The sequence below is a fragment of the Aquarana catesbeiana genome, linkage group LG10 (assembly GCF_042186555.1).
Source record: "Aquarana catesbeiana isolate 2022-GZ linkage group LG10, ASM4218655v1, whole genome shotgun sequence".
Classification (NCBI taxonomy): Eukaryota; Metazoa; Chordata; class Amphibia; order Anura; family Ranidae; genus Aquarana; species Aquarana catesbeiana.
The window spans coordinates 90,414,424-90,431,342 of NC_133333.1; the positions used below are offsets into that span (position 1 = coordinate 90,414,424).

The 16,919-nt window shown below is 49.2% G+C and overlaps 1 protein-coding gene across 1 annotated transcript in view; it reads left to right on the top strand.

The window, feature by feature from the left end:
* Positions 1–11,713: 11,713 nt before the first annotated feature.
* The window catches only part of ZPR1 (ZPR1 zinc finger), a 37,592-nt gene continuing 32,386 nt past the window's right edge, over positions 11,714–16,919 (top strand). The window contains exons 1-3 of the mRNA XM_073602393.1: positions 11,714–11,934; positions 14,265–14,426; positions 16,367–16,457. Of these exons, the coding sequence (XP_073458494.1) occupies positions 11,818–11,934; positions 14,265–14,426; positions 16,367–16,457 (370 nt within the window). The 5' untranslated portion in view covers positions 11,714–11,817. The remainder of the gene's footprint in view (positions 11,935–14,264; positions 14,427–16,366; positions 16,458–16,919) is intronic.

Here is a 16,919-nt window from a genome sequence, read left to right on the forward strand (position 1 = left end):
AATGATGTGCGTTTCTGGCGTGCAGCACAAAACCAGAAAGTACCGACCACCTTCCCTATTGTATTTTCTGATCTGTAGCCAAACAAAGCAGTACCTTTAGGATATAAAGGACACCCAAGCTTCAGCAGAGATGTCACAAATCTCAATGTGTACTTTAGTTGTGCCAAACACCCCAGCAAGGACAAACCTTCACTACTGAGGTCTACTGGTGAGCAGCCAAGAAGGAGTCATGGTGTATCCCTTTATGAAATAACCAAACAGGGGCAAATTATTTCATAGGCATAGCCTGGGCTGTAGATACTAATCCTTCACCACCAGTGAAGGAACCAATCCTAAAATGGTTGGACATCTTACTATAGTAGCTGTTGTCCTACCTTACCTCTGTAGATTGCGCAAACGCTAGCCAGCTCATACACGGGTGGGGCTGATCAGTAACTAAAGTCTCAATGAGCCCAGCCCTTGAGACCAATATAAGACCCCTAGAAAGGGTGTTTACCAATTTAGCCTGGAGGTAAATAGCCACCTGCAGCCCTTAAAGAAGCAATCATATAGCCATCTAGCTCTTGCATATGTTTGCACAGAAAATCCTTAATCAAAGGATATAGGAAAAACGATTTATGGTAAATCGCTTTTAGATCTGTCACTGAGTGGACTGTAGCCCAAACCAACAAAAAGGTTTTTCTTACCCCCTGCATTAAAATATAACCACAATGTAAGAGTGGAGTGGGAGGTTGGAGCTTATGAAAAGTTACCCATAGCAAGCAACCCCCAAAAGGAGGATCTGTCACAAGGGAACCCCTACTGTGCCACACAGAAGCTTGGTCCCTGCCACATTGTTGAAAGTTAGGTCAGCTTTTAAGCATCTTGGAGCAACTTTAAGCAGATTCCTAGCAGCTGGGCTAATAGGGCCAGATACCTAGTGCACCTGCTGAGCAAGGAAGCTTACTCCTGAATCCTTCAACCATTGCACCATTAATAACTTGTTCAGTGGTATACCTGGCCAGTAAGGAACTCTTTGTTCTACCAGGTCACCCTCTTTGCTGTATTCACCCCTACTAATGTACCACAACCGGGTATGTAGGGAGAGGCTGGCAACCTACTGTTGTGATAACCACAGTGTCTCTGCTATAAGAGGAAGCTGTGGCTGGTGGTTTTTAGCAGTAGCTTCTGGGCTATTTTGTTATGGAGACCCCAGGTCCTGCACTGCACCACTCAGTAAATACAGGTGGAAGGGGAAAAAATGCCTTACCTACCTCTTTCCCATCTGAGGTGGTTTAGGCACACTTGCTCCTCTGCACCACTTGTCCACCATACAGCATCTCTGATGTAGGAGGGAGCTGTGGCTGGTGTCTTTAGCAAAAGCTTCTGGGCTATTTGAATCCAGACCCCAGGGGAGATTATCTCAAATGCCCAGAAACCATCTGCCTGGGATTGGGGATTTTTGACTCACCGTTGTCTTCCCCTTTTGCCACAGCCACCGGGATAGCCGCCAAAGTGCTCCCACCCCCCCACAACTGCTGTCCCTTTAGGGAGCTGCAAGGTTAGGCTGTGTCCTGCACTGTCCAGTCAGTATATACACATGGGGGGGGGGGCGCGATGCCGTACGTTCCTCATTCCCATCTGAGGTGGTTTAGGCAGACACTCACCATAGTAAACTGGTGCCTCCTCGAAAGGAGGATGTGGGCGCCTGCTCCTGCTGACTCTCAGCCTTCCCTTCTGGGTAAAAACGCGGGTCGTTCAGGCGGTGCCCTCCCCAGCAGCCCACGCGAGCTACCAGGGACCCAGGAGTCAGGAGATACGATCCCCCTGGAAAGAACCGACGGCCAGCACCCCCGTCTGAACGGACGTCCGGACAGGTAAGGGGGGGGAGACAGGATAAAGGCCCCTGAAGTTCTGGGGACACCACTGTACCCAGGGGCCTTCAGCTCTCAGGGGGGCTTACCCAGTTTCTGCTGCCCCCCCTGAGGAAAGGATAGGGGAACCCCCCGGGAAGGATAAATATATCCCGCCAGACCCAGAGGCTTCCCAAGCATTTGGTCCGGCTCCCAGGGGGAGACCACCAGCCCCAGGCTTCAGTCATTTGGAAAAAAAACGAACAGTTTCGCCGTGTAGGGAGAAACACAATCAAAAACTGAGGATCAGGGGGAAGGGTGTGGACTTAAAACAGCTGTTGATTGATTGTGTTTCCTGTGGGGAGGAGCCTCTCATCTCTCAGGTGTGCCGTCCTGGAAGATGACTTGAGAAATTTGAACATTTATTGAAGAAACAAACATAAAATCTACCTACATACAGGGCCGTCTTTAAAATTGATTGGACCCTGGGCAAAAAAATTATTGCCCCCCCACCTCCATGCAGTTTTGCTCTTGTTTCGATCAATGGCAATGCTGATTTTTTTTTTTTTTTTTACCGACTACCAATATAAATAGGAGTTTCAACATTGGCCACCAATGTAATAGGTGTTTACACTGACCACTTATGTAATAGAAGCATTCACAGTAACCACCAATGTAAGGAGGGATTTACACTGACCATCAATGTAAGGGGGGCATTCACATTGGCCACTAGTGTGAATGAAAGAATTTTATACCAAGCACCAATGTAATGAGAAGATTTACACTGACCACCAATGAAACCGAGACATTTAGCTGGGAGTGCTGTTTTTGTTAAAGCACTAACAGACAGTGCAGGGATTCCATCTCAGGCAAGTAAATGCTGCTTGGGTGTATCAGGGGGTGCTGAAGTGAGCTGTGCCTCCTCCAGATTGGATTGCAGTTGCCAAACCCCCCCCCCCCCCCCGAAGCCCCCCACCCACTACCTCCCCACACAGCACTTACTGGGGTTGGCAACCATCATTAAATTCAAGGTTTGTAAACAGTTTGCAAAATCCATGATTGTTACATCTGTCCATGAATGTCCGTTATGGACATGTAGTCTGCATGTCTGTACCATGATGGAAATGCAGTGTGCATGTCCTTAACAGATTTTTACAGACAGATGTAAAAATTACAGATTTTACTAACTGCCCATGAATTTAGGTCTGGTTCACACTCAGTGGTGTATTTACGTTTTGTGCTGTCCTAGGCCTGACTAAACTCATGCACCCCCAAATTTAAATGACCTGCCCCTTCCTGTCGATGCCACACCCCTTCATGTTTAAGACCTGCCCTGTCATCTGTAAACCACACCCCTTCCTCTCTGTACATTAGGCCTACGTTCACATTAGGGAGGGTTTGAAATCTGAACTCGCATGATTTCAAACCGGCAATGCAGTCCGAATTCGGGGACGATTTGACAGACATCTGTGTGGGTTCATGCACAGATGTCTATTCATATCGCCCTCAAAGTCACCAAAAGTAGTACAGGAACTTATTTTGGGAATCGGTTCGGCTCCGCAAAGTCAGCGTCGCACCGATTTGAACTGTGCAATTGTCGGCAATAGCTGCCGATTTGGCATGCGATTTGACATGCCAAATCGGCCCAGTGTGATTGTGGGCTTAAAGTGGGTACCAAGTGCAGCCTCATCAGTGCAGCCTCACCAGTGCCCACACAGGTGGCGAGGAGGCCGCATATTGCCTCTGAAAAGAAATCTGTGTGGATTTCTTTTCAGAGGCGTGACAGTCTTTTTTAATCAGAGCAGCAGAGGGGGGCATTAGTGCAATTGTCTAGGGGGAGGTGATGTTTAAAGTTACTAACCAATTTTCCAGCCTCTAGTATGCGTGTACTCTGATTTGCCACCTGTCCTGCACACCTTAACATACACACAGAAAGTGTGTCTGTGTGTGCATCAGGGGGTGGAGTATGGACATAGCTGATGGAGCAGGCACAACAGAGATTGGATAGATCATAAGGAGGCGGGGCAAAATCATTGGCCTTTTCAGCAAACTGCGTTCACTCCAAATAGAGACAAAAAAAAAAGAAAGAAAAATATATATACGTCAGTCTTAAATGTAGTTAGTAGAATGGACAATAAAATCCAGACTGATCTATAATGAGAAATGACACTTTTTCTTCATATGTCAGAAGGCAGCATGTACCATACAGGTAGCTATGAAAGGTTAAACCAATATATACAAGCAGACACTAAGGTGTTAAATGCCATTTTTTACCAGAAGCACCTGCCTGCAGATGTTGAGCTGTAAATAGTCAGGCTGCATTCACACCTGAACGTTTTCAGCTCGTAGAACGCCATCAAAAACCCGTGAAAACGCCCAACAAGCAAAATCCCATTCATTTAAATGGCCCCTGTTCACATCTGAGCATTTTGTCGCCTTTAGTAAAACGCCTGAAGCTGCATTCACACCTGAGTGTATCGTTTTCAGGCAGAAAGTTACGCTATTTTTACCACGATTTTGTACAGGTCAAAAGGTCACCAATGTAAAAGAATTAAAAACGCCTGTAATCTGCCACAAAAGAAGCTCATGTACTTTTTTGAGCGATGGCTGTTTTGCTTTAAGTGACAGAAAGCTCAGATGTGAACAGGGGCCATTGAAATGAATGGGATTAGTCTTGTTGGGCGTTTTTAGAGCTGAGGCTGAGAGCAAAAAAAATGCCCAAGAACGTAAACAGAACGTAAACAGAGCCTGAGCTCAAAAAAGTACATGAACTTTTTTATAGGCAGATTATAGGCATTTTTCTGCTTTTTTCTTTGGTGACCTTTTGACCTGTGCAAAATTGTTGCAAAAATCGTGGTAAAAACGTGCGACTTTCTGCATGAAAAAAATACGCTCAGGTATGAGTGCAGCCTTAACCATTTAGAGTCCTTTCACATTGAAAGCACCTGGGCATCGACAATAAAGCGGTGCTATTTTTAGCGCCGCTTTACCGTCATTTTAGCGGCGCTAATCGGCCGCTAGCGGGGTGGTTTTAACCCCTGCTAGTGGCCAAAGAAGGGTTAAATCCGCCTGCAAAATGCCGCTGCAGTGGCGCGTTGCTGGTGCTGCCCATTGATTTCAATGGGCAGGAGCAGTATATTCACCGCTCCTACACTGCTGCAAAGAAGCTGCTGGCAGGACTTTTTGTAACGCCCTGCCAGCGCAGCGCCCCAGTGTGAAAGCACTCAGGCTTTTTTCAGGCGCTATGCAGGTGCTATTTTTAGCGCTGTAGTGCCTGAAAAACACCTCCAGTGTGAAAGGGGTAAGCAGCAGTGTACACATGTTCATTAAGCCTAGGTTCACACTGATGTGATGTGAGAACCAGTGCGATTCCAGCACCAGTTGCCGCATTGTATCTCTCCCATGGGCAGATCACACCACCCTCTGCAAACAGCTGTGGGTGTCAATACAATGTTAATGACACCCCCAGTTTAGTTCACAGATCGCAGTGCGAACTGTTACCTCGCACAGGAATCGGATCGCATAGGTGAGAACACCCATGTGATCTGATTCTAGTGCTGGGAAGAACAAGTCCCTGCAATTTTTTCTGTGCCAATCCAATGCGAGTTTAGCCATACAATTTCATGGCTGAACTCGCATCTCACAGACATCGCATGTCATCTGTGTAGAGAAGAGGAGGGGGGAACTGTCACCACACGCTGTATGAGAGAGAGACGCTCTCCGAACACTGCAGCCAGCAACTCCGGTGTTCTGTCAAATTCTCATTGAATGGGCTGACTCAGGACCCCCCCCAAAGTGCCGCCCTAGGCCTTGTCGGCCTAAGCCAAGACACAGTACTGTTCACACTACCGCAGGTGGTTGTGGGTGTGGGCATCACAGCTGTTCCACACGCTGCGCCCCCTCCACCCCAAAGCACCTTTGTCCCCATGTTGATGAGGACAAGGACCCCCCATAACCACTGACACCCCAGACTGACCCACCATAACCATTGACACCCCAGACTGACCCCCCATAACCACTGACATCCCAGACTGACCCCCCATAACCACTGACATCCCAGACTGAACCCCCCAATCATATCCTCTGACACCCCAGACTGCCTCCCCATTCATAACCACTGACAACCCAGACTGAACCCCCAATCATAACCACTGACAACCCAGACTGACCTCCCCATAACCACTGACACCCCAGACTGACCCCCCATAACCACTGACACCCCAGGCTGACCCCTAATCATAACAGCTGACACCCCAGACTGACCCCCCAAATCATAACCGCTGACACCCCAGACTGCATCCCCCCATTTCATAAATACTGACACCCCAGACTGCCCCCTCCATAACCACTGACACCCCAGACTGACTCACCATAACCACTGACACCCCAGACTGACCCCCCATAACCACTGACACCCCAGACTGACCCCCCATAACCACTGACACCCCAGACTGACCCCCCATAACCACTGACACCCCAGACTGACCCACCATAACCACTGACACCCCAGACTGACCCCCCATAACCACTGTCACCCCAGACGGACCCCCCCATAACCACTGACACCCCAGGCTGACCCCCCAATCATAACCTCTGACACCCCACACTGCATCCCCCCCATTTCATAAATACTGACACCCCAGACTGACCCCTCCATAACCACTGACACCCCAGACTGACCCCTCCATAACCACTGACACCCCAAACTGACCCCCCATAACCACTGACACCCCAGACTGACGCCCCAAACATAACCACTGACACCCCAGACTGACCCCCCAATCATAACCACCGACACCCCATACTAACCCGCCCATAAACACTGACACCCCAGGCTGACCCCCCAATCATAACCTCTGACACCCCAGACTGCATCCCCCATTTCATAAATACTGACACCCCAGACTGACCCCTCCATAACCACTGACATCCCAGACTGACCCCCCCCATAACCACTGACACCCCAGACTGACCCCCATAACCACTGACACCCCAGACTGACCCCCCATAACCACTGACACCCCAGACTGATCCCCATAACCACTGACAAACCAGACTGACCCCCATAACCACTGACACCCCAGACTGACCCCCTCCTTAAACACTGACACCCGACTGACCCCCCATAACCACTGACATCCCAGACTGAACTCTCCAATGATAACCTCTGACACCCCAGACTGACCCCCAAATCATAACCTCTGACACCCCAGACTGCATCCTCCCATTTCATAAATACTGACACCCCAGACTGACCCCTCCATAACCACTGACACCGCAAACTGACCCCCCATAACCACTGACACCACAGACTGACCCCCCATAACCATTGACACCACAGACTGACCCACCATAACCACTGACACCCCAGACTGACCCCCCCATAACCACTGACACCCCAGACTGACCCCCCATAACCACTGACACCCCAGAATGACCCCCCAAACATAACCACTGACACCTCAGACTGACCCCCCAATAATAACCACTGACACCCCAGACTGACCCCCCATAACCACTGACACCCCAGACTGACCCCCCAATCATAACCACTGACACCCCAGACTGACCCCCCCATAACCACTGACACCCCAAGCTGACCCCCCAATCATAACCTCTGACACCCCAGACTGACCCCCAAATCATAACCTCTGACACCCCAGACTGAATCCCCCCATTTCATAAATACTGACACCCCAGACTGACCCCTCCATAACCACTGACACCCCAGACTGACTCACCATAACCATTGACACCCCAGACTGACCCCCCCATAACCACTGACACCCCAGACTTACCCCCGCCATAATCACTGACACCCCAGACTGACCCACCCATAACCACGGACATCCCAGACTGAACCCCCAATCCTAACCACTGACACCCCAGACTGAACCCGCCAATCATTACCACTGACACCCCAGACTGACCCCCCCATAACCACTGACACCCAAGACTGACCCCCCCATAACCACTGACACCCCAGACTGACCCCCCCATAACCACTGATACCCCAGACTGGCCTTCCCCATAACTACTGACACCCCAGACTGACCCCCCCCATAACCAATGACATCCCAGACTGACCCCCCATAACCACTGACATCCCAGACTGAACCCCCCAATCATAACCTCTGACACCCCAGACTGCCTCCCCATTCATAACCACTGACAACCCAGACTGAACCCCCAATCATAACCACTGACAACCCAGACTGATCCCCCCATAACCACTGACACCCCAGACTGACCCCCCATAACCAGACATCCCAGACTGACCCCCCCCTAACCACGGACACCTCTGACTGACCCCCCTATAACCACTGACACCCCAGGCTGACCCCTAATCATAACATCTGACACCCCAGACTGACCCCCCAAATCATAACCTCTGACACCCCAGACTGCATCCCCCCATTTCATAAATACTGACACCCCAGACTGCCCCCTCCATAACCACTGACACCCCAGACTGACCCCCCATAACTACTGACACCCCAGACTGACCCCCCATAACCACTGACACCCCAGACTGACCCCTCCATAACCACTGACACCCCAGACTGCCCCCCAATCATAACCTCTGACACCCCAGACTGACCCCCAAATCATAACCTCTGACACCCCACACTGCATCCCCCCATTTCATAAATACTGACACCCCAGACTGACCCCTCCATAACCACTGACACCCCAAACTGACCCCCCATAACCACTGACACCCCAGACTGATGCCCCAAACATAACCACTGACACCCTAGACTGACCCCCCAATCAGAACCACCGACACCCCATACTGACCCCCCCATAACCACTGACACCCCAGGCTGACCCCCCAATCATAACCTCTGACACCCCAGACTGCATCCCCCATTTCATAAATACTGACACCCCAGACTGACCCCTCCATAACCACTGACATCCCAGACTGACCCCCCCATAACCACTGACACCCCAGACTGACCCCTCCATAACCACTGACACCCCAGACTGACCCCTCCATAACCACTGACACCCCAGACTGACCCCCCATAACCAATGACATCCCAGACTGACCCCCCCATAACCACTGACACCCCAGACTGACCCCCCATAACCACTGACACCCCAGACTGATCCCCATAACCACTGACACCCCAGACTGACCCCCATAACCACTGACACCCCAGACTGACCCCCTCCATAAACACTGACATCCCAGACTGAACCCTCCAATGATAACCTCTGACACCCCAGACTGCCGCCCTCCCTCTCATAACCACTGACAACCCAGACTGACCCCCCATAACCACTGACACCTCAGGCTGACCCCCCAATCATAACCTCTGACACCCCGGACTGACCCTCAAATCATAACCTCTGACACCCCAGACTGCATCCTCCCATTTCATAAATACTGACACCCCAGACTGACCCCTCCATAACCACTGACACCGCAAACTGACCCCCCATAACCACTGACACCACAGACTGACCCACCATAACTACTGACACCCCAGATTGACCCACCATAACCACTGACACTCCAGACTGAACCCCCAATCATAACCACTGACAACCCAGACTGACCCTCAAATCATAACCTCTGACACCCCAGACTGCATCCTCCCATTTCATAAATACTGACACCCCAGACTGACCCCCCATAACCACTGACACCCCAGGCTGACCCCCCAATCATAACCTCTGACACCCCAGACTGCATCCCCCATTTCATAAATACTGACATCCCAGACTGACCCCCCATAACCACTGACACCCCAGACTGACCCCTCCATAACCACTGACACCCCAGACTGACCCCTCCATAACCACTGACACCCCAGACTGATCCCCATAACCACTGACACCCCAGACTGACCCCTCCATAACCACTGACACCCCAGACTGATCCCCATAACCACTGACACCCCAGACTGACCCCTCCATAACCACTGACACCCCAGACTGATCCCCATAACCACTGACACCCCAGACTGACCCCTCCATAACCACTGACACCCCAGACTGATCCCCATAACCACTGACACCCCAGACTGACCCCTCCATAACCACTGACACCCCAGACTGACCCCTCCATAACCACTGACACCCCAGACTGATCCCCATAACCACTGACACCCCAGACTGACCAGCATAACCACTGACACCCCAGACTGACCCCCTCCATAAACACTGACATCCCAGACTGAACCCTCCAATGATAACCTCTGACACCCCAGACTGCCGCCCTCCCTCTCATAACCACTGACAACCCAGACTGACCCCCCATAACCACTGACACCTCAGGCTGACCCCCCAATCATAACCTCTGACACCCCAGACTGACCCTCAAATCATAACCTCTGACACCCCAGACTGCATCCTCCCATTTCATAAATACTGACACCCCAGACTGACCCCCCATAACCACTGACACCCCAGGCTGACCCCCCAATCATAACCTCTGACACCCCAGACTGCATCCCCCATTTCATAAATACTGACATCCCAGACTGACCCCCCATAACCACTGACACCCCAGACTGACCCCTCCATAACCACTGACACCCCAGACTGACCCCTCCATAACCACTGACACCCCAGACTGATCCCCATAACCACTGACACCCCAGACTGACCCCTCCATAACCACTGACACCCCAGACTGATCCCCATAACCACTGACACCCCAGACTGACCCCTCCATAACCACTGACACCCCAGACTGACCCCTCCATAACCACTGACACCCCAGACTGATCCCCATAACCACTGACACCCCAGACTGACCCCCATAACCACTGACACCCCAGACTGACCCCCTCCATAAACACTGACATCCCAGACTGAACCCTCCAATGATAACCTCTGACACCCCAGACTGCCGCCCTCCCTCTCATAACCACTGACAACCCAGACTGACCCCCCATAACCACTGACACCTCAGGCTGACCCCCCAATCATAACCTCTGACACCCCAGACTGACCCTCAAATCATAACCTCTGACACCCCAGACTGCATCCTCCCATTTCATAAATACTGACACCCCAGACTGACCCCTCCATAACCACTGACACCGCAAACTGACCCCCCATAACCACTGACACCACAGACTGACCCACCATAACTACTGACACCCCAGATTGACCCACCATAACCACTGACACTCCAGACTGAACCCCCAATCATAACCACTGACAACCCAGACTGACCCTCAAATCATAACCTCTGACACCCCAGACTGCATCCTCCCATTTCATAAATACTGACACCCCAGACTGACCCCCCATAACCACTGACACCCCAGGCTGACCCCCCAATCATAACCTCTGACACCCCAGACTGATCCCCATAACCACTGACACCCCAGACTGACCCCTCCATAACCACTGACACCCCAGACTGATCCCCATAACCACTGACAACCCAGACTGACCCCCATATCCACTGACACCTCAGGCTGACCCCCCATAACCACTGACACCCCAGACTGACCCCCCAATCATAACCACTGACACCCCAAACTGACCCCCCAATCATAACCACTGACACCCCAAACTGACCCCCCAATCATAACCACTGACACCCCAAACTGACCCCCCATAACCACTGACACCCCAGACTGCATCCCCCCATTTAATAAATACTGACACCCCAGACTGAACTCCCCCCCCCCCCGTCTGAAATGCAGTCTGCTACTGCAGGGGGATGGGATGGCCCCTCCCCGTCACATGACATCTGTCAGACAACCAGACTGTAGTCAGGTATCGCCCACTCATCACACAGTCATTTCTGTGTGCTCGGCTCCTCCCCCGGCCAAATCATGATCATTCGATTGCAAGGTTTTGGTATGGCGCATGCGCAGTAGGCATTGCGTCCTCTCGCTATTCCTGACATAAAAAGACGATCATTCCCCTTTAAGGATGGGCGGTCGGGGAGTTCCGGGTTGGTCACGTGTGCGGTGGAGGAAGCGTGTTCGAGGCCGAGTAGACAGTCGTCAGCATGTCTGTGCTGAGCGCCCCAGAGCCGGTGTCCTCCTTGTTCCGGGATATCAGTGCGGAGGACGAGGAGCAGCAAACGGAGGCGATCGAATCTCTGTGTATGAACTGCTATAAGAATGTAAGAGGAGGGGCTGGACTGACAGTACAGAGGAGGGCTGTGATAGGACAGCCGGGGGAGCTGGTGTCTGATTGGAGTGTGTACAGTTCTATAGAAGCATCAGACATGTGATTTAGGTCTGCAGTCATGTATGTGCGGGGTGTTTAGGCCTTGGTCACATGGGGTGCTGCCAAATCTCCCTACATAAGTTTTACATCTTCACCTGTATATACTGATTAGAAAGTGCATGTCCTGTTAGGAGTGGATTATTGGTAGACGCTGTGAGACAGCTGATTGGAGGAAAGGCACACACCCCCTCCCCACACATACAGAGGTTGCCTGTGAATCCTTTAGCAGTCTGCTAATCTATTTCTAGCACCTTCCCTGACACACCCTTCTATCCCCTGTCCTGGAGAACTTGTCACAAGTTATCAGGCTGATAATAGAAGAATGGAGCAGGAGAAAGCCACTGGACATAGTGCTTTGAAGAGAGATCAGAAAACACTGCAGATGTGTTCCCAGCTCAAAATCGGCTTTACGTCCACTTTAACCGGTTCCCGACCGACTCCTGTAGATATACGTCGGCAGAATGGCACGGCTGCGCAAAGTAATGTGCCTGTACGTTACTTTGAACGTGCCTGCCGCGATCTCCGTGAGGCGGGTCCCGCGGACTCCATCGCCGTGGGCATACCTGCGATCGCCTCACGGAGAGGACGAACGGGGAGATGCCTTTGTAAACAGCATCTCCCCAATCTACCTAGTAACAAGTGTCACTGGATCTCTGCTCCCTGTCATCGGAGATCAGTGACGTCATACACACAACAGTCACACAACATCCCCCTGACAGTTAGAAATCACTCCCCTAGGACACACGTAACCCCTCCCCGCCCCCTAGTGGTTAACCCCTTCACTGCCAGTGTCATTTATATAGGAATCAATGCATTTTTATAGCACTGATTGCTGTATAAATGACAATGGTCCCAAAAAAAGTGTCAAAAATGTCCGACGTGTCCGCCATAATGTCGCAGTCACAATAAAAATCGCTGATCGCCGCCATTCCTAGCAAAAAAAAAAAAAATTAATAAAAATGCCATATAACTATCCCCTATTTTGTAAACGCTATAACTTTTGCACAAACAAATCAATAAACGCATATATATATATATATAGATATATATATCATAATTTTTTTTTTTTTTTTTTTTGTACCAAAAATATGTGGAAGAATACGGGTCAGCCTAAACTGAGGGAAAAAAAATGTTTTTTTAATATATTTTTTGGGGATAATTATTATAGCAAAATGTAAAAAATGCGTTTTTTTTTTTTTTTTTTTTTTTCAAAATTGTCGCTCTTATTTTGTTTATGGCTCAAAAAATAAAAATCGCAGAGGTGATCAAATGCCACCAAAAGAAAGTTCTACTTGTGGGGAAAAAAAAGGACATCAATTTTGTTTCGGAGCCACGTCGCACGACCGCGCAATTGTCAGTTAAAGCGACGCAGTGCCGAATCGCAAAAAGTGCTTTGGTCAGGAAGGGGGTAAATCCTTCCGGGGCTGAAGTGGTTAAAGGGTCAGTTCTCCCAAAAGGAGAAGTTCTGTATTGAGGCCTCCTCCCTCGCTCCTCTTTGACATTTGGTGTTTTTGGGGGGGCGGGACCTGGTATTGACAGGTATCCACTTGTGCTCAGATGGCCTAGGCAAACCGGGTGGAAGTTCTCCTGCCCCCCCCCCCCCCCCTCCTCGCCATCATCTGGAACACATCAGAGGACCATTCACAATGCACTTGGCTGTGAAGCCGATTGGCCATGGTTAAGATGCCGAGAGTCCCTGGCGCCCCCTCAGGCAAGTGTGGGCGCCCGTCTGTGGCTTCATAGCCAGGCACGCAAGCTGGGTTGCACAGTGTCCCAGAAGATGGGAGGGGGGAGAGGTGAACTTCCACTTGGTGCCAGGAGAGGAAGTGGGAGCTGGGTACCTGTGAAAACTAGGTACACACTCCCCCCCCCCCCCGAAAAAAAAAAAAGGCAAGTCAGGGGGTCACAAGTACTTAAAGCGGAAGTTCCATATTTGAAGTCTGTTTTTTTTCTCTACAGCTCTGAGCAGAGCTTTGCCCTTGTTACATAGAATCAAGGAAATGTCAAGTTAAGATCATGAGGGGGGGTTGAATCAAGATTGCGTGTTGGTTTTTTTTTTTGATTAATTGTGCAGCTCTAATAACCAGCTACATAGTTTTGTCATATTTTTATTTGGGTTTCTTTACAATGTAATTATAATGTTGGTGCTCGTATTGATGTGAAGGACGAAGTCCCTGAACACATCCCATAGAATTGTAAAATGATTGTGTGCTTTCCATGCAGGGAATGACGAGACTTCTCTTCACCAGAGTTCCTTTCTTCAAGGAGATCATTGTCAGTTCGTTCACTTGTGACTCGTGTAGTTGGACTAACACAGAGATCCAGTCTGCTGGGCGGATCCAGGAACAAGGTGTTCGATATTCACTCAAAGTTGGAAACGGAAGGGTAAGGATCTGTGTATCATGACTAGAGGAAACATGATCCTAGTCCATATTTAAAGAACGTCTTTTTTTCTTTAGAAGTCTGAAATATCATTATTGAACATGACCTAACTTTTGATGTACATATTTGATTAGGATCATAACACAATTTTGCAGAAAGAGTGCTGTGTGTAGAGTGAGCTTTATATAAACGCTGTTACTAAAAGTATTAGGACACCTGCCTTTACACGCACATGACCTTTAATGGCATCCCAGTCTTGGTTCGTAGGGTTTAATATTGAGTTTGGCCACCACTTGCAGCTATAACAGCTTCAACTCTTCTAGGAAGGTTGTTCACAAGGTTTAGGAGTGTGTCTATGGGAATGTTTGACCATTCTTCCAGAAGCGCATTTGTGAGGTCAGGCACTCGTGTGGACGAGAAGACCTGACTCAGTCTCCGCTCTAATTCATCCCAGAGGTGTTCTATCGGGTTGAGGTCAGGACTCTGTGCAGGCCAGTGAAGTTCCTACATCCCAAACTCGCTCATCCATGTCTTTATGGACCTTGCTTTGTGCACTGATCTAAATCATTTGGTGGAGGGGAGATTATGGTGTGGGATTGGGCTTGGCCCCTTAGTTCCAGTGAAGGGAACACTTAAGGCGTCAGCATACCAAGACATTTTGGACAATTTCATGCTCCCAACTTTGTGGGAACAGTTTGGGGATGACCCCTTCCTGTTCCAACATGACTGCGAACCAGTGCACAAAGCAAGGTCCATAAAGACATTTATGAGCAAGTTTGGGATGGAGGAACTTGATTGGCCTGTACAGAGTACTAACCTAAACCCTGATAGAACACCTTTGGGATGAATTGGAGCAGAGCCAGATCTTCTCGTCCACATCAGTGCCTGACCTCACAAATGCACTTCTGGTAGAATGGTCAAACATTCCCATAGACTCACTCCTATAGTGTGTGTGTGTGTGTGTGTGTGTGTGTGTGTGTGTGTGTGTGTGTGTGTGTGTACATATTCCCCTTCTTCCAGTGGAAGAGGATGCAAGCACCATTTTCATTGGTTCCCAAGCACAGTACATTTGGAGCTCCTCATGTACAGAGTTGGAACACCTGGTTACACCAAGCTGAAAATCATTCTGTTCACCCCTCCAAAGCAGCAATAGCTGTTACTTTAACATCGGCACAGGAATTATTGGGATGCTTGTCTTCTGGGGGTGCCACATAGGTGTGCTGGCTTTTTTTTTTTTTTTTTTTTTTTTTTTAACTCTCGTCAAGCCCGTGGCCTCACACTAACAGGGAAGGGGATGATGGTTGGGCTTCCAAATATCCCTATTGAGTAGGGAGGACCCCTACAAAGTTCAGGTGCACAGTCCTCTACTTTTTGTTAAGGGAGGTCTTTTCTGCAGCCGTATCTGGTCTGCGTGATTAACTTTCAGGGGAATTGCTGACTTTAAACGCAAACATGGGCACTCTCCCTCCTCCTACCCTTTTGAGGAAATGACTCAGGATGAAGAGGAGGAAGCTGCTAAGGATCAGGAATCCACTGTGGACAAGTCCTCCCAGGCAGAATTGCAGAGTCCAGGACTGTCTCACACAGTGGGCTTCCTGGTGGATGTTCTACGGACTAATCTTGGGTTGCTGCTACTGAATCCTCTTCCCTTAAGTCGCTGTTTTGGGGTTCTGGTAGCCACCCAAATATCTTAAGTTCTTTCCAGTACATTCTCATTTACAAGAAGAGTATGGTGATTGAACTCGTCCCAGAAAAACTGCTTTAATCACAGAAGGGTTTTGCTCATCAGTACACCATTGACTGCCATCTTATGTTTGCTTAGTATGATAAATGCACATTAATGTTTTCACAGACATAAAAGATCAACATGTGTTGTGTGTCTCTCTGTATCATTTTGTTCAATGTGACTCTTGCACACGATTTTTTTTTTTTTTTCTGGACAGGATGTCAACCGTGAGGTGGTAAAAACAGATTATGCAACAACGCGTATCCCTGAGATTGATTTTGAGATTCCAGCTTGTACACAGAAAGGAGGTATGTTAGAATATTATTCATAATTCAGCACTTATAGGTGTTATATTCATGGCAAGCGTGCAAAACACATTTGGGTTTTATGATTAGTCATAATAAATAGTAAGTATGTGTGCATGACCTTGTTTAAATGTTCAGTGGATTAGATACTCATCTGAAGCTGAGTTAGCAATAAGTTTCTGGTGTATGAGTATGACATATAAGGTATCTTGGTATAGAATGTCATGAGAAGACAAAAAATAGACATGTATCTACGTAGCCAGAGGAATAATACACACGGTATTTGTTTATATCCTGTTAAGTTTAGTGTAGTCTCAGTCATATTAATAAGTATTAGTATATAGTTACTTAATGTAGTTAGTTTGGTAATATGTGTTCATGTTAGTAAATGTTTGGTTATGACATTACATGATCAGCACATTACTTTAAGTATAGAGTGTTATATGTGGGCTTGTCAATCAAATG